We start from the raw sequence: 25,164 nt of genomic DNA, 5'->3' as shown, positions 1-25,164 counted from the left end.
ACTTCCCAGAAAAAATCTGAAGCTCTAATTGTGTGTTCACACCAAACGCGAAGTGAAACTGCTTACAAAGTCGATGCAAAGACGCGAATAGATGCAAATCTTTGCAGGGCGACGCAAATTATGCAAATTATTATTATTATATTGTATCTGTGGGTAACCAGGGTTCTACGATGGTTCCTCATATTTGTACAGGGAATCTGTGTATAAATGTATGTGTATAAACCATAGACTATCAATAATTTAATAATGTCGCTGTTGTATTAATGCCTAGATTATGTTATTTTGAGGGTTGATGAAGAAGCTACTATGTTAGCAAAGCCTAGCATTGACTGACACAAAGTCCATTCAGAAAACAAGCATTTTAAAAGTTGTTTGCTTTTCTCCTTGCTGAATTCAAAACTTTTTTCAAAATCTTCATCATTATAGACTCATGTCGGCATAGTTTTATCAGTTTATTGCAATTAAATCAGAGCAAAATCTGTTTATTTTTGGTCCATTATGCTGCATCAAACCAGTTAACGTGTGGCTTGCTCGATACAGTGAAGACAGCTAGATGAAATTCACAGAGCGCCTTCCGATGATCTTATGAACCTAAACACTATGTTTGATTTTCCATAGGGACTTCCACATGTACATGCACAAAGCAGCAAGAGTGCCATTTTTGATGAAACGTTTGTATCTTCATTGAGGTAAGCCCTCGTCCTCTCTGGTAAGTCTAGCACGAGTGATGTGAATAAACACAAATGATCACTGCGGCGAAATTTCTGCAAGTAATGCAAGGCTAAAACTCACTTCGCGTTTGGTGTGTACTCAGCTTGAGTGAGAATATCCAGTTCAGTACAGGAGCCAATCCATGAAAATGAATCTGATCACAGTTGCAATTCCCAAGGTGCAGAACCTCAGCACAGCACAGATCCAGTAACTGCAAAGTCACACCAGTTATCAGCAAAATCAAAGGCATTGATCCAGACGCGGACATAAAGTGAAATTATCTAGTGTTCTTCAAACAAGTGTGTCAGCTGGCATTGGTACACTGGGAATCCTCAATGTCAGTGTATTTCCAATGATAGCACAGTCCACGTGGTGCTATTAAGGCACCATGCAGTCCCAGTCCACGCAGCATTCAATGTAACAGCCTGGGCCTTATTGACGTTTATCCCATGGCAGCCATTTGGAAATTGTCACTCTTGGGGTGAGAAACTCAGGCTGGAACATCATTCACAGATTCCTCACTATAAAACTACAGAGCCACCCAGGTAGCTTTGTAACAAGATCAAGGCTTTCCGCCCTGCCCGCCAGAGTGGCCATCCAGAACAAGTGGAAACTCTTAGATCTGGTTGGACAACATTTTTATATTACCTTGTTGGTTTAAAGGTGCAATCTGCAAGATCTGGCCCACATGGGCCAAACAAATAGGTGGCATTAATTTATCCTCTACTACTAGATTGTACAGTCTAATAAAGTCATCTGTTATTGAAAAATAAAAGCTAACTTTGTATTTTACTGTGCCAGTGATCGGGAGCTGAACGGTCCGTGTGCGCGTTTGTTTGATTAAATCCAGGCTGCCAATACCAAGAAAACAACTCAGAGACTACTACACCGGGAGGTGAGCATGCGGCAGCTCCGGGAGACTGACCTTCATTTAGCAGAGCTGCAGAGTTGTAGCAACTGTAATTCAGCCAGCACAAACCCCCGTTGTCTGATCCGGCGGGGATTGCCCCAATTTACTCCCTGACGGATTAGCAAACATTCTGTTGCCCCCTTTTACACGTCAGAACCAAAGTATTACAAGTACGGGCCGGAGCTAGCTGGTTAGCATGCCCAATTCCATTGGAATAAATTCTGGCCAGATCCTACACATTGCATATTACTTTAAACAGTAAGCAATACATGCCAATCTGCCCGAGCTTCTCACCCTGAGTGTGGAAAAACGTCAAACCCCCCCGCCTCCTGTGGAATTGTAGGAGCTGCAGTCATGTAAGGAAGCTCTATCTCCTTGCAGTCTTTTGCTGGATTAAGTTTTCACTTCCTGCATTCAACATGGTCTGTTGGCCAGTGAGTGTCAGTCCTGCCTTCACCATCTCCTGTGAGGTGTAACGTTGGGCTGTAAAACTAACATAAGGAGAGGACAGTCTGTGTTTCTATCAGTGTGTGTGTGTAAATTGTGTGGGCTTGCATGCATGTATGCGCATGTGTTTTATTTGTCTCTGCGTCTTTTTCAACGTCCGTATCTTCTCGTCCGAGTATGTGTGTGTGTCACTGTCTAGGGTAGGTTGGGTAGTGTGTCGGGGATTGTGTGTGTATGTGCGACTGGGACTGTGCGTGTACGTTTGCCAGGGGCAGCGTGGCGTGGTGGTCGGGAGGCAGGCGGGTGGACATCAGGTCGTCCTCTGCAGCATCACCTACAGACAGAGGATAAACAAGACTTTTACTTAAGAGGACGCTGGTACTGTAGTTGTGTTTTTAGCATTTTGACAGAACCAGGCTAGCTGTTTCCCCCTGCTTTCTAGTTGTTTCACTCTCAGAAAAATTACCAAGAAGCGAAACTATTATTTTAACACTGAATACAAGATAATAAGTTTAATTAAGTATGAGAGATTGTGGTTGGTATTATTCTTGGTATTTTCTTTATTTTAATGATAGTTAAAGGGTTATAAACAACTAAAACAAAAGGACTCTTTTTTTCCTTATATGAGAAGCTGTGAATCACGTCATTGATGAGAAACATCTGTTAATCTAACGCAGTACACGCTTTACTTGATTTAAAAGTTGTATTTAAGTTTCTATCTCAACCAGAGATTTAAAAGTATATTTAAGTGAAAGAGGCAAAACCTCTTTATTTATTATAGGTTTTATTTTCATAATTTTGGTATATATTACCTCTACTCTCGCTATGTTGGTGCCAGCAAGTTGGTTGGGAGCCAGGAAATTATGTTCAGGCAAAATAACAACAGACTGAGACATTAGTTGCCATGATTTTGAACTATACATAGTATGCAATAAGCCTACATAAAATAAAGAATAGATAAAAGATGGTCTGAAGGTCTCTGTGGGGCCTACCGCTGCCATCCATGCCGGTCTGGTTTCCAGTGATGTGGTGCCAGTAGACGGATCTGGGCAGGATGGAGGTGGGGGTGCAGGGGTAGGAGCCAGGCTCTGAACCCATAGACATCAACTGCGAGTCATAAACATAGGACATTGTAGATTATTATTTTATAATATAAGTATTAAGCACCACAATTAACACTGTCTGTCAATATTTTTGTGAATTTATTAGTAAGTTGGTTCTGATTTACCAAAGTCACACAACAACAAACCGAGGCAGCTCTAGAAACAGCAACTCCGGTGTTCTGCGAGGTGAAATTACTGTTTTTGTCAATGGAGTCTGATGGCTTTGAAGAGAGCATAGATGGACATAATGGCTTGAGTTCCTCGTCGTGAAGGATAGTCTGACGGCAAGGTAAAGTGGAAAATATTCCATTATATTAATATAGCATATAGTACACTTAAACTGGTTGATTTCTTTAAGGTGTCTAAGATATGTTTTGCTGCTGCCCCCCCGTCCTCAGCAGTACATTGGTCCTGTCTGTTTCTCTTAACTGCTGGAATGCCAGCCGTCATTTTCTGTAGGTAATACACTTACTATTTATAAGTGCCTAATACAAATCCAAACTATCCCTATAATAGTCCAGGATCTTTAGTAGGGAACTGCTGCAACTCTGTGTCTATTGTCAGTATTTTTTAAAAAGCTTTTCACTGCATTGGAATCAGAATCTGGTTAACTGCCAAGTAGGTTTTCACGTAGTTGCTTTGGTTTGGCATTTGCTTTGCCGTATTTGTGCACAGTAAAGACAAAGATCAAACAAACAATATAGAATAGAAGAAAATTTCCACAAAAGATACTATTAAAAAACTGTAATCCTTATAATCATAGCTGTATTAGCCTGTTTGGGGCCATGGGCAAAACGTTGTTGTTGGGTCCCTATTGAACATTATTATCACCTCATGATATTGATAAGGTAAATATATTCAGTTGGGTATAACACATCCAGCAGACACAGAGCAACATAAGCATTCATTTAGAGTCGTATTTCTAACCCCCTGATAGATGTAAGACCACTATTCACTCTCTCTTAGCTCTGTTTTGGTCTCCACCACTCTCTAGCCAGGCTCTTACCCTGCTGTTCTTCTCCATCTCCAGCAGGACCTTCTTGTGCTGCTCTGCGATGGCCAGCGTAGAGGAGTGGACCCTCTGGTAGATCTGCTCTCCTTCTCTGGTCTGGAAGGTGTAGAGGCCTTCACCGCTGTCACACATCCTACACATAACAGCAAGTCAGTGTGAAGCCAGTGTGCAAAACAGCACAGCAAATAAATGCCAATACAGTATGATGTAGGATTGTCTGAAAAACCTTAATAAGCTCCTACTCCCTCTACACTTTATAGAAATGAATCAGTGTGGGATTTCAGATAGTGATTCAGTGTTCTCTCATCTAAATGCTGTTTAGCTCTGATACAAATGTAATGGAAACACGGAAGCACTCTTAGTTTTAAAGCTGTTCCACAACATGTTCGAACCAAAATTGTGTTCAGTTGACTGTAGTTCACTTCACTGTAGTTAGTTTAGGTCAGACCAAAGGAAAACATGATACATTGTTTCCTTTTAGCTCTCATCTGGTTGGTGTTCACACTGATTTATTACAGAGTAATAAACGAGACAAGGGAATGTAGTTGGAGTTGAGAGACAACATTTACGACCAGATCTTCACGAGTGTTCAGTTTACTTGCAAATAAAAACTAAATCTTCATCAGACGATAGCCGTAGTTCCAAGATTGCATTTTGGACGAGGCGTTCCGCCTCTTTTGCTCTATAGCAGATTGTTTACCTGCATGCTATGGAAACCAGCTTGAATGTGTTTGGTCAACACTTCTAGGACGCCAAACACACTACAAATGGGAACCAAAACACTTCCGATTAGCAAAGTGGACTGACAGGTAACTCATTCATTGGACAGGTTTATTGGTATCAGCCCACATCATCACCGCTTTACTGACAGCAGCCCTTGACTGGACCCGACGTAAGTATTTTTGATGTCTTGTCTCACAAAGGGCTTACAGAAAAATACCTGTTTACGAGCCTAATTCGTCCAGAATGCAATAGGGCCTTGTATTTCGGGATGACGGGACAAATAAAGAGGCATCTCGTATCGAAAGATATTAATTTACCAAACAACCAGACAAAGACCCCTGGAGAAGGAGGGCCGATACATCATAAAGTATTAAGCAGTTCAACAGAGGTGTATTGAGCTTGTCTCCTACTCTGTGTACTTTAACAATTAAAACGAGTAAAATGTAGAGAGCACACAGTAATTATACTTCAAGATATTACGGAAATAAACGCCTTCTTTGTGTCCCATTTCTACACATTTGTCATTTTTTACAATCAGCTCAACTTGTAATAATCATACTATTAATCAGGCGTTTCTTTGTGTCAACATAAATACACACATTAGGTCCAGTAAAGTGATACATGACCTGCTCAATTAATCTAATTTCCCCACGTGGGTGATGATGCAGGATCACCAAAACTGTCCAATGAATGAGCATCCTGTCACTCCATATGATTTCATTATTATAACTCTTGGTTTTGTTTGCAAAGAAGTAATTTAATTTATCCTTTACCAGGACCACATGACTTGAACAACAGGTGTGAAAGTGACCCAAGATTCATATTTTAAGTTACCAACAAGAACAAGTGCACTTCTGTTCACCCTCAGTGGTCTTTCACAGATGACTTAACACTTTGCATTTAATACCATTAATACATTAATAGTAAACTAACTGGTTTAAAACAGTCTGTTTCTACTTGGTTTTAGTTCATGCACATTTCTGTCTCCATATTTGAGAGTGGCAAGACACATTAGCTTAATGAAGTAAAATGACAGTGAATGAACTGTAAATGAATAATCTACAAACAAGACACAGTCGTTGGGGGTGAAGCAGTACAACACGCCCACAGACAGAGGGCTCTCTCGCTACACAAACACACACACACACACACACACACACACACACACACACACACACACACACACACACACACACACACACACACACACACACACACACACACACACACACACACACACACACACACCTTTATCTGCATCCAGACCCAATCATAACTCGTTAGGTTTTATCAAAGAGGAGGAGATAAGGAGGTCTGACCCAGCATTGATTCATCATCTAATCTATTCAATCAATCTCTTCATGGACTGAGAGAGAGAGAGAGAGAGAGAGAGAGAGAGAGAGAGAGAGAGAGAGAGAGAGAGAGAGAGAGAGAGAGAGAGAGAGAGAGAGAGAGGGGTATCCTTGGACTGACCGTAAGCTCACTGACAAAGTGCACACGCAAACACTTTGGTTTCAAGTTCCAATAAATGTGTGAGCATTTCATATTAAAGGGGTAATTTTTGGTATTTTTCTTATTTTCCCCTGTTATTGTGTCTAAGTTACTAATGGGGACAAAAGTTTTTTCAGTGTTGATTTTTCTACATCATGGCTGAATATTTAGCTGATTTCAACAATGCAGATGTACCAAGCAAAAGGTAAAGAAAAATATTTTATTTCTCTGTAGGGTTCTTTCCATAATGTTCTCATAACAATCTGAATCTGTCAGTGGAAACAACAAGCAATTTTAGAGGACAGACATTGACCGTTAAGCGGCTTGCGGATGCAGAGTTCTCCCTGTATACTGGACCAATTTCAAAAAAGATTGACCCCATTTGTCACTTAGACACCAGGTGGAAAAATACCAAAGAAACCATTTAAAAACACACTGCAATAACAGAGTGTTTTACCTTAAGTGTCACTATGTATGTGTGTAGCAAACCAGGATGTATCTAACCTGCATGTATCTGGGGACAGTCAGCGATCAAACATCTCCCCATTCCCCTCCCTCTCTCCCTCCCCCAGCCATCCCACTCCCCATTCTCACCTCCCGGCTTCGAAGGTGAAGCGGGTGGCGTCGCGTCCGTAGCGCCGCAGGGAGCAGAGCGGCCAGGTGACCAGCTTGGTGCGAGGGTTGTGGATGTCCCACAGGTAGATGTTCTCGTGGGTGATCTGCATCATGCACTCCCCGTAGATGTCCAGGTTGGGACAGGGCAGGAGGAACACGTTGAAGCGCTCTGAGGGCGAAGTAACGAGGAATAATGTCAGGGACGAGGAAGTCTAAACTGGAGGGCCTACGATAAACAACAGACCTGCGGTGGTGGCAGGACATATTTTTACTCTGCATGTTTAGTTTTTTGAAATTTGAAAAGTGTGAAATACCTGTGTGTTCACACTGCACTCCAGCAGCCAGGAGGTCCGGCTCCCCCATACTGATGTCATTGAGCCGTGTCCCCAGACACTCGATTGACAGCGTCTTAAACCAGTCCTCTGCCTCCAGCTCTGTAGACAGACAGAGAGAGAGAGAGAGAGAGAGAGAGAGAGAGAGAGAGAGAGAGAGAGAGAGAGAGAGAGAGAGAGAGAGACAGGCAGATGTTTTGAGACTAACACTGGAAACATTTTAAACAATTTATATCAATCTTCTCATCTCACTCAAAGCCAACGAAACGGCGTATTTCACCCAATGTTGCGCTATCCCTTTAACTTTTTACTAAGTGCCCAAATAAAAAATAAAATAAATTTAAATATTATAAACTTACTTGTAATGAACTGATAATCACCAGACATCTCACAGGGTCAGGTGCAATAACTGCATCAACAGTAAGTATGCATGCTCAAACTTGGAATGTGGTTGGAAGGCTAAAGACAAAGTGGACGAAGATGTATGTTGCAGTGGGGTGGAGTGTTGAGGGGAAGTTTAAGGTAGAGTCATGACAATACAGAGCTGTCAACCTGTGTGAGTGTGTGTGTGTGTGTGTGTGTGTGTGTGTGTGTGTGTGTGTGTGTGTGTGTGTGTGTGTCCATACGCTACCTGATTCACAGGTGAAGGTGCGTGCGGTGTCGTCTGTAAACACGATGGCCACCGCCTGTCGCTTGGTATCTCGAGGCAGCCGCGTGATATTCTTGACGTTGCTTATCTCTGTCACCTAGGCAACAGGTTGAAGGTAAAATGGTTATCAAGGTTGATTTTTAGTGTGAGTTATTTTTCAGCATCAGATTTTCCAAAAGTGGAAGTGATTTGAAATAAAGGAAATTTGTGCTTATAAAAAAAGGTGAGGAGATTTTCATTGCATTAATTCTGAAGACAACTTGATAATCAGATTCACTAAAATGTAATTCAACAAGAAAAAAAGTATTTTGCTTATGCTATGCTCACATTCAGGCTGTTCTCATACACTGTTTGTAGCCATACCTACAAAAAGTAGCCTATTCCACCTTGGGAGGAGGCCAGGGAGGGACAAGTGGGTCTAAAAAACACAGGACTTTCATCCAGGAGACCATTGTCCGTGTTGGAAGTGAAACCAAAATTCAACGTTGCAATATTTGTCATTATTGTTTTTACCCAAACCCAAATAAAACTACTGTTTTGTACAAAAGTGAAACTCTCTGTGAAACCCTGTTATATGTTCTATCATTGTGCTTACAGTGAAAAGACATGAAAAATAGAAAATAAAAAATAGTGCAAAGTAACTCTGCAGCTTCACTTTAAGCCCCCTGGAGTGTTAAAGGACGTTAAGTGGAGGAGTGTGAAAGTAAGAGGTCAAGTGAAGGAGAGGTGATGATGATGATGATGAAGAAAGAAAGACGAGTGAGTTCTGAGAGAGACAGAGTGAAGAAAAAAAGAAGAGGAAAAAGAAGGTGGTTGATTCTAGCTGAGCTCAGAAGGTCTTTTAAGTGAAGGCTGACTGCTTTCATCCCTGTCAGTGTGTGTCTGTCAACTCTTAGCTTTGGTTTTCTCCTGCAGAACAGAGTTTACCTGTCACACACACACACACACACACACACACACACACACACACACACACACACACACACACACACACACACACACACACACACACACACACACACACACACACACACCTACCTTAGGAAAGGTTCTGTGATAGGCAGACTTCTCATCAGGGTATTTCTCCAGACGACGAGGTCCTTTGCTCGATGACTTTTTGAACACCAGCCAGCAACGCCGATAGATCTGTAATATAAATGCACGTTTTTATCAAAAGTAATTAAATATTCAATACTACTTTTTCAGAAAACAGTGAGTTGAATAAAAAACAAACCCTATGTGGCGGAATAAAAACAAGTTAACAAGCCTCTACTAACTAGTAACAGAATTTAAGAAAAGTCCTACACTACTACTACTGCATGAAAACCACAGTATGCAAAGCGTCCTTTAACATGTGGACTTGCTGACCTGATGCAATGTGTGTTTGCTTGTTAATCAAATGCTACTAAGCTGAGAACAGCTGCGTCACACAAAGAAAAGGTCGTGAATAATAAAAACATTAAAAAAAATCCCTCTCAGCAAAACATTTTTGAAAAGTCAACACCTAAAGAGTTTCAAGAGTCTGTTCCCAGCGACCTGTTCTCGCTAGGCCAGACCTATTTCCATGGTGATGTGTCAGCGCTAAAGAAAGGTCTGCATCCACACATTATCTTTCTGATATAGAAAGCTTGTTTGTATTTCTGTGAACCAATCACAATAGTATTGGGCGACTTAAAGCACAGGATTCTGCCAGTGCTCCTGCAAATTAAACAGCTGATGGGTAGGAAAACGCCCCAATGGCAGGCTTATATCCCACAGTTTACATGCGGTGAGTCAGAATCCTGGCAACCAAGGGCTTCCAGTGGCAATTCCCATCTCCTCTGAATGCAGCATACAATCACATCCATGCCCTCAATACAGTCAGTGGCAGGGTAATCACAAATGTAAGCGGATCCAGTCTGTAAGAGGCATTATGCTCCTGGTGTAAATAATGTTCCTCTAGCATTTCCATAATTAGCCTCTTTTTCATCTTAACAGTTCCGTCATGACAACAGTAAATAACCGATGGCTTACACCTGCTCTGGAAGGCTTTCATTTTTAGTTGTATAACAAACACAAACTCAGCGTAGTCTGTATTTACACATCGCTGATGCAACAGCCTGCGGAGCCACGAAGACAAAGCCCAAGATTTTATAAACCGTAGTTTTCCTTGAAGATGCTAAATCCGACATATTCAGAGCATAAGTATATCAGCTATTTACGATGTAAAGATGTAATGTGTGTTGTAATCAGAGCTTGTCTGTGCTTTGTTTATGGAGCTGGACCGGACGAGCGTGCAGGTTAGTGCATGTGAGTCCCAGAGAAGCTTTGTCCAGTAAAGAAAAAGTGACTCTGGCTTCATTGCCCTCTGGTTCGGGATGTCTTATAAAACATTACAAAACAACAAACTGAGCTCAGAGGTGCAGAAATGCACCACACGAAGCCAAGTCCATAGGTTTAAGTTGTGGTACAAATGCAGGGTAAATCTGAAAGGCAGGACTTCTCATGACGCTGAATTAGCAGTCTTAAAGTGGCCCTATTATGCTTTTCCACTTTTTCCCTCTACTTTAGTGTGTTATATATATTTTTGTACATGTAAAAGGTCCGTAGAGTGTAAAACCTGAAGTCCCCGCCTAAAAGGAGTTACCCTCCCCCTCAGAATCACTGCTCCTGAGCTGCCTGAAACGGCTCCATTGAATTCTCTCCTTCACTTCCATAACTTTATGAGGTTACAATGTAACGGAAGTCACATAAAACTCTTCGGCTAGTTTGGTCTGCCCTCAAACAACAAAAGGTGTTTGCAGAAGAGGTGCTGCAGGACAGCCAGGATGAGAAAAACAAGACGGATTATGAGCATTAACGCATGTAAACATGTTGTAACTCTAACTTGAGATTAAAATATGCACCTGGAAAATAGCATAATAGGGCCTGTTTAAAGACGTATGCAAAAGAGCTAGGCGTGAAAAGATAAACTGCCTAAATGCATTTTGTAGCATTGAAGCTTAGCGTTATCTTCAGTTTATGAGATGTGACACCTCCTGATAAATAATTACGTTTGTTAACTCAAATGATATTGAGTCATTTTCGTTAGACTGAAGGGCAAATGTGAGATGAGGAGGTAAAACAGTCGACCATTTTTTCAAAAAATGCCCATGTATCAATTTAAGTCTACTGCAGACGCAGCACTTCAAGGTTACCACTATCGCCACGTCTGGGGGAACATCATTTTCTTGTGCTATAATGTGAGCGAAACCCTTCTGGAATAAGAGGAACTCCAAGCTGTTTCGCATCAGTTTCATCTTTGAAGATGTGAGAAGGGAGCAATTAGCACTTTCCATCATCTTCCCTCCCTCCCTCCCACCTCCTCCCCCTTCCTCCTCTCTTTAACTTCACTTAGCGCTCCTCGCAGTTTGTCTGCAGAGACCCGATTACTTCAAACGCTGGATGGGCGAAGTGATAGGGAAGGGGAGATGAAGGGGAGGAGGGAGATGGATGATGGGCTAAGAAAAGAGATAGTGGGCATGAAAGCAGACTTACGGAAGCGGGTAAATTGGAAAAAAAAGAATGTCTGGTGATAAATTTTCCAAGTCTGCTTTAAATTGTTTTCTCTCCTGTGATTATGAAAAAGGTCTGGAATTTTTTTGTAGTCTGTGTTTGTTACTCATTTTGGCACAAGAGGCAGAAGTGCACCACTAGACCAGGTTTTAAATTGGAATAAAAGCAGTCATGTTTTCTTGCAGGTACGTTTCTCCATGCATTCTACATCAACCACATGTTTGAAACCGTGACTGTAATCTGGGAGAAGTTACACTCGAATTGTAATTGAGAGTTTGGTTGTATAGGATTGTAATTTTGTGGCAGACAAGGTTTGGCATAAAGTTAGATGCTAAAAAACATGTTTAAAGCAAAGCAAAAGGGCATGCTTTTTGTCGCCATGTCTACGGCAGATTTGATGCACTAAACCCCCAGATGTGGCACTAAGTCATTGTTTTGAAAGAAACAAGAACCTCCCAGGTCTTGATTTTTCCTAGTCAAGTCACAGGTGCAGAAAGATACCTTACAAGTTAAGTCCAATTTCTGAAATTTGTGCTTTAAGTCAACACATTTTCAAAAACATTTAGGCTACCAAATCCTAGATGCAAAGTTCCATTACCACAATGTGGGCCAGATTGACTGAGAAAATTGCGTTTAGCAAATGTCTGCTGCAGTTTTCATTGAGTCTGAAAACACAATCTGTGTGTATTTAGCTCCAGATTTATTATGACAGAAACTCAAAAAGAGCTTCAAAAACACAAAAATTGTAAGCATATATAATTGTTAATAGAAGGTTATGGGCAATGAAAAGGACACAGTAAATGCAGCACTCAAATGTCTTAACAAATCTAAGAATTGCAGGTGCAGCCTTTAGGTCTTCATTGAAGAGGCTGAGAATATCCCCCTGCAAAACTGGAAAAAAAACTAAGTGTGTTTTCTAACAAAATCCAGTGGAATAAATAATCCACCTCTGAACATTAAATCTGTCCCAGACTGTGTTGAGGCTTCCTTCATTTCATACTTTCAATGCTATCTACTAAACCACAGCTAAAGCCAAAGATGGACATTGAAAATTAACGTAGCCTTAAATTATGGACAAAGTTGCAATTCTGCTGCTAATGAAGAAAACCACTTAAATACTTAGTGAAATTAAAATATCAGTTCTTGTCCTACTTGTTACTTTGCAAATATTTAACATGTTAGTGACGGTTTTCAACCTCGCACTGTTCATGTTATTGTAGGGATGGAGAGAAAGAGCGAGAGTTAGAGCAAGCTTAATTAGCAGTTGTCAGGAGTGGTAAGAATCACATTACATTACACACACAAACACACTCTGACAAAGAGAGACAGAGAGGGAGAGAGAGAGGGAGAGAGAGAGAGAGGCATTATAGCAGCTGTGGTAAATTGACTTACAATTAAAAAGACCATTAAATTTTGTCAAAGGAAATACAGAGGGCTGTGGGGAGGGAGGAGGAGACAGGGAACAGAACAGAGGACAACAGCTAGAGATAATGAAACAATAATGAAGGAAAGAGGAACAAAAACAAGACAGTGTGTTCTGGTACAAGACTGCAGAGGACAACAGGGGGGAGGTTTGTGACTGAGAGGGACCGGGACTAAGAAGACAGGGTAGAAAGAACATCAGTCAACCCAGCTGTTTCCTCTATATAATAAAAGGTACTTACCATAGGGGACGCAAGCAAAAACACACTCTACATAATAAAAAATACTTAATTCAAACATTTCAAATGTATATATGGGTAACAAAGACAACATACATAGCTGTTTGATAGACGTAATGGACTTGGACTTGACTTGGACTTTAGTTTAAAGACTTGAGAATTAACTTGAAAAATAACTGAGGTCAGGTCACATGATGCGTACTTGCCCAAAATATACATTTTCTCATACAGCACACAACCATTACAAAATAAACAGCTGTGAAGAGATGAATACAATTTTATAAGATTCAAAAACACACCAAATGACTCTGTATTAAAATAATTTGAACAATTTGTTTTAAAGAAAATGATAAACATGGCATTCATGATGGCAGGATGTCATAAGGCTTGACCATAAGAAGTCTCTAACACGTATCTAAAACAATTGATCTATGAGCAGTTTCATTAAACAACCAAACTCAGATGCAGACTCAAGCTAACGAACCCAGAGTCAAAACAGATGTAGGTGCACTGGGACACAGTGTGTTCTGAATATTTTTTTAAATATCAAATTGTATAATACAGTCAAAGAGATGGAGAAAGAGAGAGTTAACAAGGGAGGTCGGAAAATTAACTTCTGACCGTCTGCTGTTTCCCAGGAGAGCAAAACGTCTGGCTCAACATATTCTGGTATCCGGGGAAAATAATGCTCCTGCTTGTTTGTATTTATTTCAACCAATCACAATCTTCTTCAGCGACGCTAAGCAGAGGATGCAGGGACGGAGCCCTTGCAAAACAGATATTGGAAGGGGGAGCAGACCCGGCCGCAGACATAAATCCTTGGCGGACATTCGATTTCCGTGCTCTGGCCCAATGTTAACATATTAGGCGGCACTGGCACATGAGTTTATTGATCAGGTTTACTTTACAATTATAAACATGTCCACCAGACGTATAAGCCTACAAAGCATATGCACGTCCAGAGAAGACTGTATTCCATTTCCTGGGCAGCAGACCTGGTAGGCTGAATTTTCACTAATCTGGAAACAACATGTGAAATCACTGACAGTTAATATATTTAGTAGGTCAGTGGAAATGCAGCCCACATGGCTGCAGGGAGAGACACTGCTGCTGAAGGAGCTGCTCATAATATCCTGACATAGACAATTAGGGATGTCACGTCACCAGGACTTTAGAAGGCGATACCAATACCCGCTAAAATTCCATGATTCTCAATACTCAATTCGATACCATGGTCAAATAATAAAAATCAAAACAATGAACATCTACTTCAAACAACTGTTTTTATTCAAGTATCTCGCCAAAACCTTAATTTACAAGATGAGGATGACGCTACAATCTACAATTTTTTGTGTGCAGTATGAAATTGGAGCTTGAACATATCAAAATTTCACTCAAAGAAATGTCCTTTAACGTTAGGTCCGTTATTTAGACGTGCAGGACTGTGTTGCCCACTGGCTGCTACCAGCTAACGCTACCAGCTCTCATCCAGACGATTACAACACTGATTGGTTGTTCACAATGTAGCAGGGAAAAATAAGGTCAACCGGTTGATTGTGATTTTACTGCGTCCATTTAGATTTTAATACTTCAATGCTCGGCTGGTTCTGTAGAAAAGGATTAGGCATACCATCAGATATTCTGAATTTCCGCATTTACCTGGTACCAAAGTATCAGTTCTTGTGACATCCCTATAAGCGGCCTTCAATTCTGACCACTGACAACTGCAGAGTGTTGTTTCCAGGTCCACTACACTAACTTTTGCTTAGGTGCTTTCCTCTAGTGCATCTTGATAGTAGTCTTTGAAGCAGACAAAAGCACCTCCCTCCTCATCAGCAACCGTGCCCGCCAATCACACAGGAGATTGAGGTTCAATTCCCAGACAGGCTGGCGAGCTGCCCAAACAAGTGCGACCTATTCCTATCTGATTAGACACATCTTTTCCCAGCAGGACAATCAGCTTTAGGCACGGCGGATCGATGTGCTGTCGCAGTGCCTCTGGGAATGCTACGTCCGGCTCCACCCGATTTCCCCACAGAAGTCATTAAAGATTGATCTGATCTTATCGTACCTGCTTCGGTAAGCTTTGGACCGCCGCCTCTGCAGCACGGTCCTAAGGCCTGTAGACTTGCAGCAGCATATGAGTCCTTTTTCAGCAACACTGGCTCCGTAATAGTCTGGCTGCTATATTTGGCAATGACTTTGGCTTGCTCCTCTCACAGAAAGCAAGGTCAGTGCTAACAGCCACCAAGATAATGATTCAGAGTAATCACCTGGGCGCTTCGCTTATCACTGTGGAGGTGGAAAACGCAGTCAGAGTCATTTCAATAGCTCCCATAACCATTCTATCATATGTGGCGGGCCAAAAATGTGCCGCACATCACTGAGCAACTGCTATTGCATTGTTGACATTGATGACTTGGGCGACTGTGGCTCAATGCTAGAGCGGGTAGTCCTTCAATCAGAGGATCGGCGGTTCGATATAGTGCTCCGCTAGTCCATGTCGGTGTGTCCTTGGGAAAGACACTTAACCCCTAGGCTGTGCCTGCGGGGTATGAATGGGTATGAATGTTAGTTAGTTCTGATGGTGTGTGAAACGGTGAATGACATGTAGTGTTAAAGTCCTTTGAGTGATCGGAAGACTAGAAAAGCGATATCCAAGTAAAAGTCCATTTACCATCGACAGAATCATCATCTGAGCTCATCTGCCGAGAGCCCAGAGGTGCTGACAACCGAGGGCCCATGTATTCCCACATTTCACAATACATGCATGATCATTTTCCAATCATTTCTGACTGGGGGTTAGTGCATGTGTGTGTGTCAGTGGGGTAGTAACTTCATCACATCTCACGAGTCCAACTTTTTCTCCAAGCAAACTTCCATTTGCTGAGCTGACAGTTTTATGGCACATAAACTGTAGACATAATGAAATGAACACTGTGCTGCCTTCGGATGCCTGATGGAAAATGTCAGAATTAGAAGTGTAGTACGCATGAGCACTCTGCATGAGGGCATTGTAACTATTTGATGTGGCCGATTGCTTGCTCAAACTGGTATTTTATTTTATTTTACACTTTCTTTCAACAGTTGGCGTCAAAATGGTTCCTGAGACTTAAGCTCCAGCGCTGAGTACTTTCATCAGAGTGAAGGTTTGGTGATTCAGCAAAACTTACTGGGAAACATTACAAGCAGCACACTGAAACTACATTAATCCAAACAAGATGTGTATTCGTCATAACAGTAAACCTGTACTCCATCCAGCATCATCGTTAAGATAAATCTATATAATAATATATTTTTGTTTCATTCCTTGAATGAATCCTTAGATGATGTGCTTGCTGATTGGAGACAAACTACAGTCAAAAATGGCTTTATTATGCATGGTGTGTCTTTTCGGAAGATGCGTCTGCATCTTATTAAGCGATCAGACTGCACGTTATCACCACAATAATGGCCAGACTAGTCGTGAACAATAACAAGCGTCAGGTGTGAGATTTTTTTGGGGGGGGTTTATCATTCCCATTCACAGATGCACTGCAACCCTGAACTTATCTGGACATAATTGGGATGAAAAACGCCAATGTCCGATTCAGTTGTACTGGACATCAAACAGATTCTCCCCTGCCTGCTTCCAAGTGCAAAGTCTGCGTAATGTCTGATTGTGCCCATGTCTGAAAAGACCTGAACGTTGTCTGGAGAATTCAAAACCAGCATGTGGGAGCGTTGGTGGCGTTTTTTACAATGTGTCTGGCGCAAAACCAGAAAATACAAACATTTGAGGGTGAAGGAGAACGAACAATTGCACGAAGATACCAACGTAGAAGTAATGACTTCATTTAAAAGTGCAGAGCTCTAATCTGTCACTATTCAACAACTGGCCCAACAAAGTCCAAAGTATTGCACACAGCTGCACAACTCCCAGCTTCATTAGATGACATTCAATAGATCAGAGTAGATGGGTTGAACATATCTTACCAATAATTAACATTTAATCAAATTAGCTGTAGCCTTCAAGAGTCAATTACCTATAACGTTACAGAATTAATGTAAAACAGGTTACCCCACCTCCCCATCATGCACTTCAGTCTTACTGGTTTTATATACAACAATCTGCAGCGGTGACCTACATGATGGACTGATGAGCTGTGCACTGTGGCCAACGTTAGCCCAGCTGCCGGAAACAACTGCTCAGCTGGACGGATGTCCTGGGGATAACTCTATCTGTACATCTTTGACATCCCTAATTGGAGCCTTTGTTTTTCTCAATTGCAAAGAAAATAATGCTGTTGTCTTCTGAATTGCCCATCAGAGCTATTGCAACACAGGTAATTCTAAACCCAAACGATGTTATATACCAGACCTTTATTAACAACCCTTAAGTATTTGTTTGTGCACATCTTTTATTTAAGACATAGCAATTATTGGAATACCAGCTTTGATTTGAGAATTTGCAGTAATCTTTTATTTTAAACTTTGGATATTTCTTTAAAAAAGCCTCAAACATTACACTCATTAGATGATCCTGTATTGTTGGAGTGCACCATAATGAAATATAAAGCTATATCTGTCAAGAATGATCGACCTGAATTTGTCTCTAAAAAAATTTAAAAAAAAAGGGAGCACCAGATGAGGAGAAGCAGGAGGAGGATATTATGTGGAGGAGCAGCGAGGTCATAGCGCCTGCAGCCAGAGCGATGCTGAGAGGAGAGGTGAAGCTGAATGCCAGATCAGGGGAGCTCAGACTCGATAGTGCAGGCTAACCTATTAGTCTCAGAGGGATGCTTACATAATGATGCCTTCAAGGCCTATAAAACACATTTACAGGTTCCTTGGAGTGAATAGAGAAAAGTGAATGTGGCAGGCTGAACTGTAAAAAATATCATCATGTACTCACATTGCATATTCTTCCCAGGGCTAAGAGTTGGCCCTGGGATAACTTATCGGACAAGGAAACGTGACAAATCACATTGTTTACTTTAGCCCTGTTTCACACTGGCAACTTTTACCCCTGAGTTTAGTTGATTTTACTGGGATAACACCCACAGGGCTAACCCTGCTTTGGAATATGCCAGGATAATGCCAGTGTGGAAAATCACAGAGCCCCAGACTAATAGCTCACTTAGCCCCAGGCTAATAGCTCACTTGGCCTGGGACTAAGAGCATTGGGAATTTTTGTGTGCAGTATGAAGGTATGTTGCATGGTTGATAGCTAATGCTAAGCCTACTATTAAAGCTACACTCATCAATAACTAAATATAAAAAATGTAATGTTTAGTGGGAAAGGTGTCGCTTGATGAACCATCAGGAATTGATCACCCTACTCTGCAGTTCTTCTCAGCTCTATAAAGTATTTTAGCTCATTGTCATAGCTATACTTAGTGGTAAAACTTTGTTCAAATGGGTGAGGAAAAAAATGCACTCTGAAGAATTTAGAGACCGGCTGGTGACATTCGTGGCGCATGTAGAAGCTGAAGAGCCAGATACTTCCTTCCGGAGGTGGTGAAAACCAAAACAGAGCTAAAATGAGAGTGAATGTTTGGTTTACCCATGCTGCCCCATGTCTGCTGGATGTGTCAATAAGCAACTGTTTGCTGACCGGTTCACCTTGCTCACTCCATATTACTGAAACTAAGCTGAATACGTTCCCTCCATTTTCTGCCCTAAGAAGTCCTCAAGTACGTGTGGAATCTGTATAGAGACATGCACATCAGTTGTGCCCCAACTGACCAGCTGCCCATTGCTGTCAGCTAATATTCAGTAAAAATATAGATTGGGAGCACTGATCAAGCGGCGGTATTTGACGAGATGGGAGTGAGACCTGGTTGGACGACCAGATCTGGAGCAGAGAGATTGACACCCTAAATCACAGTAACAAAAAGTGCTAATTCAATTTGACCCTCAAAAACGACCAATCCGAATTGTGAAGACAATAAAGCTGCCACATGTGTCTCTGCAGCCCTTAAATCAAACCCACTCTGTCTGTGCATCTGCAGACAGCTAAAGGGATGTTAATGGAAATACTCTCTCCAGTGTGCATGGCTGTGAAAGTCATCTTATTGTGTTACAGATAAAGATAAACAGAGATCAGCGGAGGCGTCTGAAGTGTTATATCCTGCATGTTAGCTGAGCTCTCACCAACGCCTGTGTCGTCTCCAAGTTTACTCAGACCTCAGGCGATGTCACATTTAATTCCAACCTCGAGAGTCTTCCAAGACTCCAGGGTGTTGCGTCCTCCATTAATCTAAGTGAATAATTTACTGTATGTTTCTTTTATACATAACGTACATCTGCCGAGGAGCAAGATCTAAAAGGTATTAAAGATAAGCGCTGCTCTCTCCATATTTGAAAACACACCACGTCTAAGGAGTGTTCAAGGCCCACATAAGCATATGGACAGATGGTGAAAACACAGCCCACATATGCTTTTAGACTCCATGCTTATCAACCATCTGAGTGCAGTGCATTGTCTGCATGCCTCATCAGTGGGAGGTTGGTAGAGGAGTGTGTGGGGGTTTCCAAAAACCCGTCCCACACCTAGAGGCTGATCAATAACAATCTCATCAATACAGAAGTTCATTACGCTCAGAGGTCTGTGGTAATGCTAATGCAGGACACACAAAAAACCAGACCATTGTGTGTAAGCATCGGGGGCTCCGTGGGTACATCAGTGCAAGCGAGGTTGGCGGCAAGTCAGAGTGCGCTTTGATTTTGCATGTCTGGGGCTCTTTCCTCTGGCTCTGTTTTTCCCCGCTGAGGTAAATTAAGCATGACTTTGGTAGTGTATCTACCCGGCCTTGAAGAGGACCTCAGCTGTGCATGTCCTCTCTGCCCTGAGGATGCGGAGACTAAGTCTGGTAACTCCCTCGTTACTTCTCTTTGTGCTCATGGCCTCGTCTCAACCCCTGTCTCCAGCCTGGGTTTCCTTTAACATCGTGTTAACTCACTGACTGAAAACTGATCTCCCTCCAGGGTTTCCAGACAAGTCTAAGGCTCATTAAGACTTTTTTAATGCGATCCTAAACTTGCAAATGTATCACCAATGCAAAAACAAAAGCTAGCAAAGCCAGACTGTTTTTTCCACCTTCAAGCTGCACTAATAAATATGTTTAAATAAATTAGTAGTCGCAGACTAAAAAACAGAAAACAGAGTAGACGAGAAGAACCAGAAACAGCATTTTAGTTTCAAGTTGGCAAGTGGTAAATGTGCTTGTACTTGTATAGCCTCTTTCTAGTCTATGTGTCATTCCCCCATTCACACCCATTCATACACTGATGGCGGCGACTACAATGCAAGGTGCCACCTGCACAACAGGACTTACTAACCTTTCACAACCACACATACACTAAAGCCTTCAGAAGCAATTTGGGCCCAAGGACACAATGACACTGAATGGAGGAGTCGGGGGTTGAACCGCCAATCTTCCGATTGGAAGGACCCATTTAATTCTGAGCTACAGCCGACCAAGGTCAATTGTTCTTTCATGACAGCTACTATCGGCCATGTGTCACGCTGTCCAGAGACAAAGAATATAGAATTTTTTTTGGAATTCCAATCCCAGTATATAATGTATATTGTACATCAACATAGAATGAATGTGAATCGATCTGCTCCATAGTCACAGACACTCGTTCCAGCTAATTGAGTCAGTATCGGCCAGATATCTAATATCGGTATTGGTGCATCCCTCTAATGATAATAATTACAGCTAAGATGCTAACATTAGCCGTTTTTTCCCACTTGACTGTAAGTAATGACAGTCAATGACAAATTAATTGAACATTGCAACAAGCACAACATGTAAAAGGGAAACAGAAACATGGATTATTTTTTTAATTGCTGTAAAAACAGTAGCTTTTCATATCTAAAGCATGCCAGCTGCATTCCACTGATGCCAGACTGTCCCTGCTTCACACCAAACATCACAACGTATGGGTAGACTGCTGACAAAACTGGCACAGGGGGAAGATGGATTAAGAGAGCAAATGAAAGAGGGGAAAGAAAAAAAAGGGGGATAGAAAGATGAGACAGAGAGAATGCAGAGGAAGGATACAGATAATAAGGCAGAAAAGGGAGAATGAGATGTGAGGAATCAGCGCTCTGGGCAAAAAAAACCGCAGAGGGAGTAAAAGAAGACACAGAGCAATTAAATGACAGGGGCAGATTGGGAAAGAGAGGAAAAATGAGACAGGGACAAAGAAAGAAAAACAAGAGCAGCTAGTGTTCATAACAACATGCAAAAAAGATTCCCCAAGAGAGAACTGTGAAAGTAAAATTTGCTTTGGTTCAGTTAATTCCAAGGTCAACTGTACAGAGTTTAAATAAATGAGTTTATAACATTTTTTACCATTTTTTTTTTTTTTTATATTAATTAGGCTGGCTGGGCCAATCAACACCATTTTCCTGCTCATATGTTGCCTGTATTTGTAGCACATTTCAGAGCCCCTGAAACTCATCCAAAAGTGATAAGTGCTAACTGAGAAGCCAGAAAAAAATGGGCAAATGAACAAAAGCAGTAAAGATTAATGTTGAATGACAGAAAACAATCATTGTCAGCGTAAAATCCAGACGGTTTATAGTGCCGATCCAAAGCCAGGGCCGGGAGAGGACAAGCAGTACTAGGAAACAATATGGGACAGAAATGTAGTGTAGTGTCCCAGAGCCGGTAACCCAGTAGGACTTCATGACTTTATGAAGGACCAGGGCTATGTTCTGCAATGCCATTCAGACTCTCGAAGATATGGGTTAGAAAGTTAAGCAATACACAATAAATCAAATTAGAAAATAACAGTTTTCACCAAGATAGCTGTGTTAACTGAATCAAAGCTTTAACCATTTAAAGGGGCAGCAGTTCAATCCCTCGGGTCCTCTTAACCGCGTGTCAAAGTGTCCTTGAGCCAGACACTGAACCCCAAAGTTGCTGCCTGTGCACTTCACAGCAGCCCACTACGTCTAATCTTCATTAGTGGTGGGGGTTTTTTTTTGTCATAAATAAAAACATTGACCTTAAGATGGGGCCACATAAAACAACAAGGGATCTCCAAAGTTGTTACAATTTATCCCCTTACTTTCAACGAATAGCATGTATACAATCCAATCCTATTAAAAGTTGGCTAGTCACTCCACACAAAAAACACTTATTTAAAACCTAATGGTGGCTCTGAAAGATGTCATAAGGACACATTATGCCTCATGGTATGGTTTAAAAATGAGAGAACAATAAAACATTGAGACATTTACAAGTTAAAATTACCCAAATATTCAACTACTCCCCGATTACGATCTAAGGAGCCTGGATCACAAAGTGGAATCATTGAAGTGTCGAGAAAATTTGAGTACGAAACTAAGGATCATTCCATTCTGGCTATCCTTGGGTGCTGAATGGCAGATTTTACACAGAACTGCTTGGTTGCTTGCAGGTCTTTTTCTATTAACCACCACAAAAAGGAAAGAAATACTTGTTGGACACACTGATCAACCACCATTGTCATCCTTAGCGCCCCGCCGCTAATATGGCTAAAGATCTCAAGAGTCAAGGCCATGTTGGTGAGCTTTGGTATTCAATGTGGTGGTACACACTCAAACAAAGACAAACAAACACACACACACACACACACACACACACACACACACACACACACACACACACACACACACACACACACACACACACACACACACACACACACACACACACACACACACACACACACACACTGCTATCTCCTTCCAGTGATAAGGTTTTGGCTCTGCCAGTAAAAGCAAAGGATGAAAACACACACACACAGTCTCTTTTGTACGCAAAGGACAAACAGAAAAGTCTCTGTCGGTCAAGAACTGAAAAGCAAGCACATTATTTTCCCTCTGGGCACATTTTTTGTTTATGCATAAGCCAGTAACTGAGCTGCTTAACTTGAGCATAAAACTTTTATTTTGGTAATACCCTAAGCTCTGCGCCGATGCTGGAACTGGAACGTCATCAGTCCCCCTCGGAGAGCCAAACGGCGCCGTGTGAGAGCAGCGATAGCAGAGGAGAGGGGTTATTGAAGTGAACTGCTGAACAGAACCTGGCTCTAATTGATTTGTGTTTGTTTCACTAATATGAGTCATGCAGAGTTGAATTCCACTGCGTCTGAACGGGAATCACGCTCGATCAAATTAGCATTCCCCATGCAGCTCAAGCCACAGGCAGAAATGTACATGGAGCAGATAGGGGAAACGTTCAATCTGGAGGTCATACAAGATCGTACATGGTACATGGTCTTCTAGCAACATGCTTAGTGTTAAAACCTAAGTTTTCATGAGCCAACTAAGATAGTCTGCTAAAACAAATCTGCCTGCTTCTAATAACAAATGTATTTGTTTTTCTGATCTTAAGTATTAACCTTGTTTCAAGACAAGTTCATTATCCTACTCCCTGTTATCGTCATCTTTAGATTCAAAAAATGACACACAAATAAATCTGAGTTTTTTTGTGTGTAAAAACCCAGAAGTTTTATTTGTCAAGAAAAATCTACCAGCATGGGGATGAGGATAATCTGTGTTTTTTCATGTGTGTAATTTGGATACACTTTTTAAACACATAGACACACTGCATAAAATTAAGGTAAAAACAATTAAAGATGTCTGTGAAACAATTTGAAGAAGGGATTTGAAAGATACAGAATTCTGAAACAAGTGACACTAGATATGTAACAGGTTGAACCAGAGTAATGCTGGATTGCTGTGTTCATTGCTGCAGATCAGCATGATTTTGGGGATAAAACTATAACTGCGTAAAAACTAATTGACCTTAATATATTGGCTGAGTTATATATGTGATAAGTGTGAATTGAATTACGTATTTAAATTTACTACAAGGAACTTTTAACTGGTGACTCGCCTGCGGCCTCGTAATGCTGGGCCTGCTGGATGGAAGGGAGGCACAGGAGAACCCGAACCAGGACTAAGAGCGGCAACCGCCAGACCCAGCTACAGTAAAATGAGAGGTTTTCTAAAGGGAGTCTGTCAGCTGCAGATCTTCAAGACACAAAGACGGGGTGCTTTTATCCACGGGTCTCTCGCAGTAACTTGTACGTGAATAGAGTCTGCTCTGTGTAAATGTTAACATTTAACTGGACTGAATGGATGATCATATAGTTCATTGCGCGTATGTACAGTTGATCAATGGACATTGTTGAGTATTTCTTAAATAACAGTGGAGCTTGTACTGTACACAATGTCTGAAATATAAATACAATGGATGACAGTGGGGGTTGCCTTAAACTTTTGAAACTTCACAAACTGATCAATCGCCTTTGTGGTACTTAAGGAGCAGAAACAACTCAAAAGAGTCGTTAAAAAAGTGTAGAAAGTGTAAGAAATGTGTAAAGCTGTGTGATAAAACACGAATAGAAAAAACACAGACACGCACTCACCCCCAGCTTGCGGCTGCGCATGCGTACGTAGCCCTGCTTGACGATGTCGTTGAAGTTGGAGGCCATCTTCGGGTCGGGGGTAACCTTCCGGCCGTCGCCGTGGAGACCATCCAGAAGCTTCTCGCTTTCCCCTCCTAGCTCCCAGCTCCTCTGTCTCTCTCTCTCTTTCACTTTCAATCCGGTCCGTCTCTTTTAGGACTAGGTGTGCTTCCTCCCACTAGCACTTCCTGTTTCTGTCTATCCTAAACTCCGTCTCTCCTTTTTTTCATGCAGCTCTTCACATCTTCCCCACCCTCTCCGTTTCCTTTCCTCCTGTTTCCTTTTCGTTCCCCTCTGTTGGATTTGTTTCCCTCCTTCGTCGCCTCTTGCTGTCCGTGGGTTTTTTTTCCTTTCCTTCGTCCTTCTTTCATTCACTCCTCACCAGATGGGTCTTCCCTCATCTCCCTTTTTGGCATCTCTAAGAAATGTACAGAGAGAGAGAGAGAGAGAGAGAGAGAGAGAGAGAGAGAGAGGCACAAATGTATATATTATTCAGAGTGAGGAGCACAACATTATCGTCCA

The 25,164-nt window shown here is 41.7% G+C and overlaps 1 protein-coding gene across 1 annotated transcript; it reads right to left on the bottom strand.

Annotated features, from left to right (window-relative positions):
• Window positions 1-2,014: 2,014 nt before the first annotated feature.
• Window positions 2,015-24,675, bottom strand: dok4 (docking protein 4). Its single transcript, XM_054619212.1, has 8 exons — window positions 24,604-24,675; window positions 9,032-9,139; window positions 7,976-8,090; window positions 7,327-7,446; window positions 6,992-7,181; window positions 4,178-4,316; window positions 3,061-3,175; window positions 2,015-2,402 (listed from the first exon to the last, which is right to left on the bottom strand). Exons 1-8 carry the CDS (start codon window positions 24,667-24,669, stop codon window positions 2,257-2,259), a joined length of 999 nt encoding a protein of 332 aa, XP_054475187.1. The 5' UTR covers window positions 24,670-24,675; the 3' UTR covers window positions 2,015-2,256.
• Between the last annotated feature and the right edge of the window lie 489 nt (window positions 24,676-25,164).

The sequence above is a fragment of the Anoplopoma fimbria genome, chromosome 2 (assembly GCF_027596085.1).
Source record: "Anoplopoma fimbria isolate UVic2021 breed Golden Eagle Sablefish chromosome 2, Afim_UVic_2022, whole genome shotgun sequence".
NCBI lineage: Eukaryota > Metazoa > Chordata > Actinopteri > Perciformes > Anoplopomatidae > Anoplopoma > Anoplopoma fimbria.
Note: the sequence above shows the minus strand (reverse complement) of the source record. Positions and strands in the feature narration are given on the sequence as shown.

What these genes read in the sequence shown, in the direction of transcription:
- dok4 (XM_054619212.1), bottom strand. Translation starts at nt 24,669, where the DNA reads ATGGCCTCCAACTTCAACGACATCGTCAAGCAGGGCTACGTACGCATG. An exon ending in ATCACAGAACCTTTCCTAAG is followed by an intron (nt 8,091 to 9,031) that starts GTAGGTGTGTGT and finishes CCTGTTGCCTAG; the next exon opens with GTGACAGAGATAAGCAACGT. An exon ending in AGATGGAGAAGAACAGCAGG is followed by an intron (nt 3,176 to 4,177) that starts GTAAGAGCCTGG and finishes TATGACTCGCAG; the next exon opens with TTGATGTCTATGGGTTCAGA.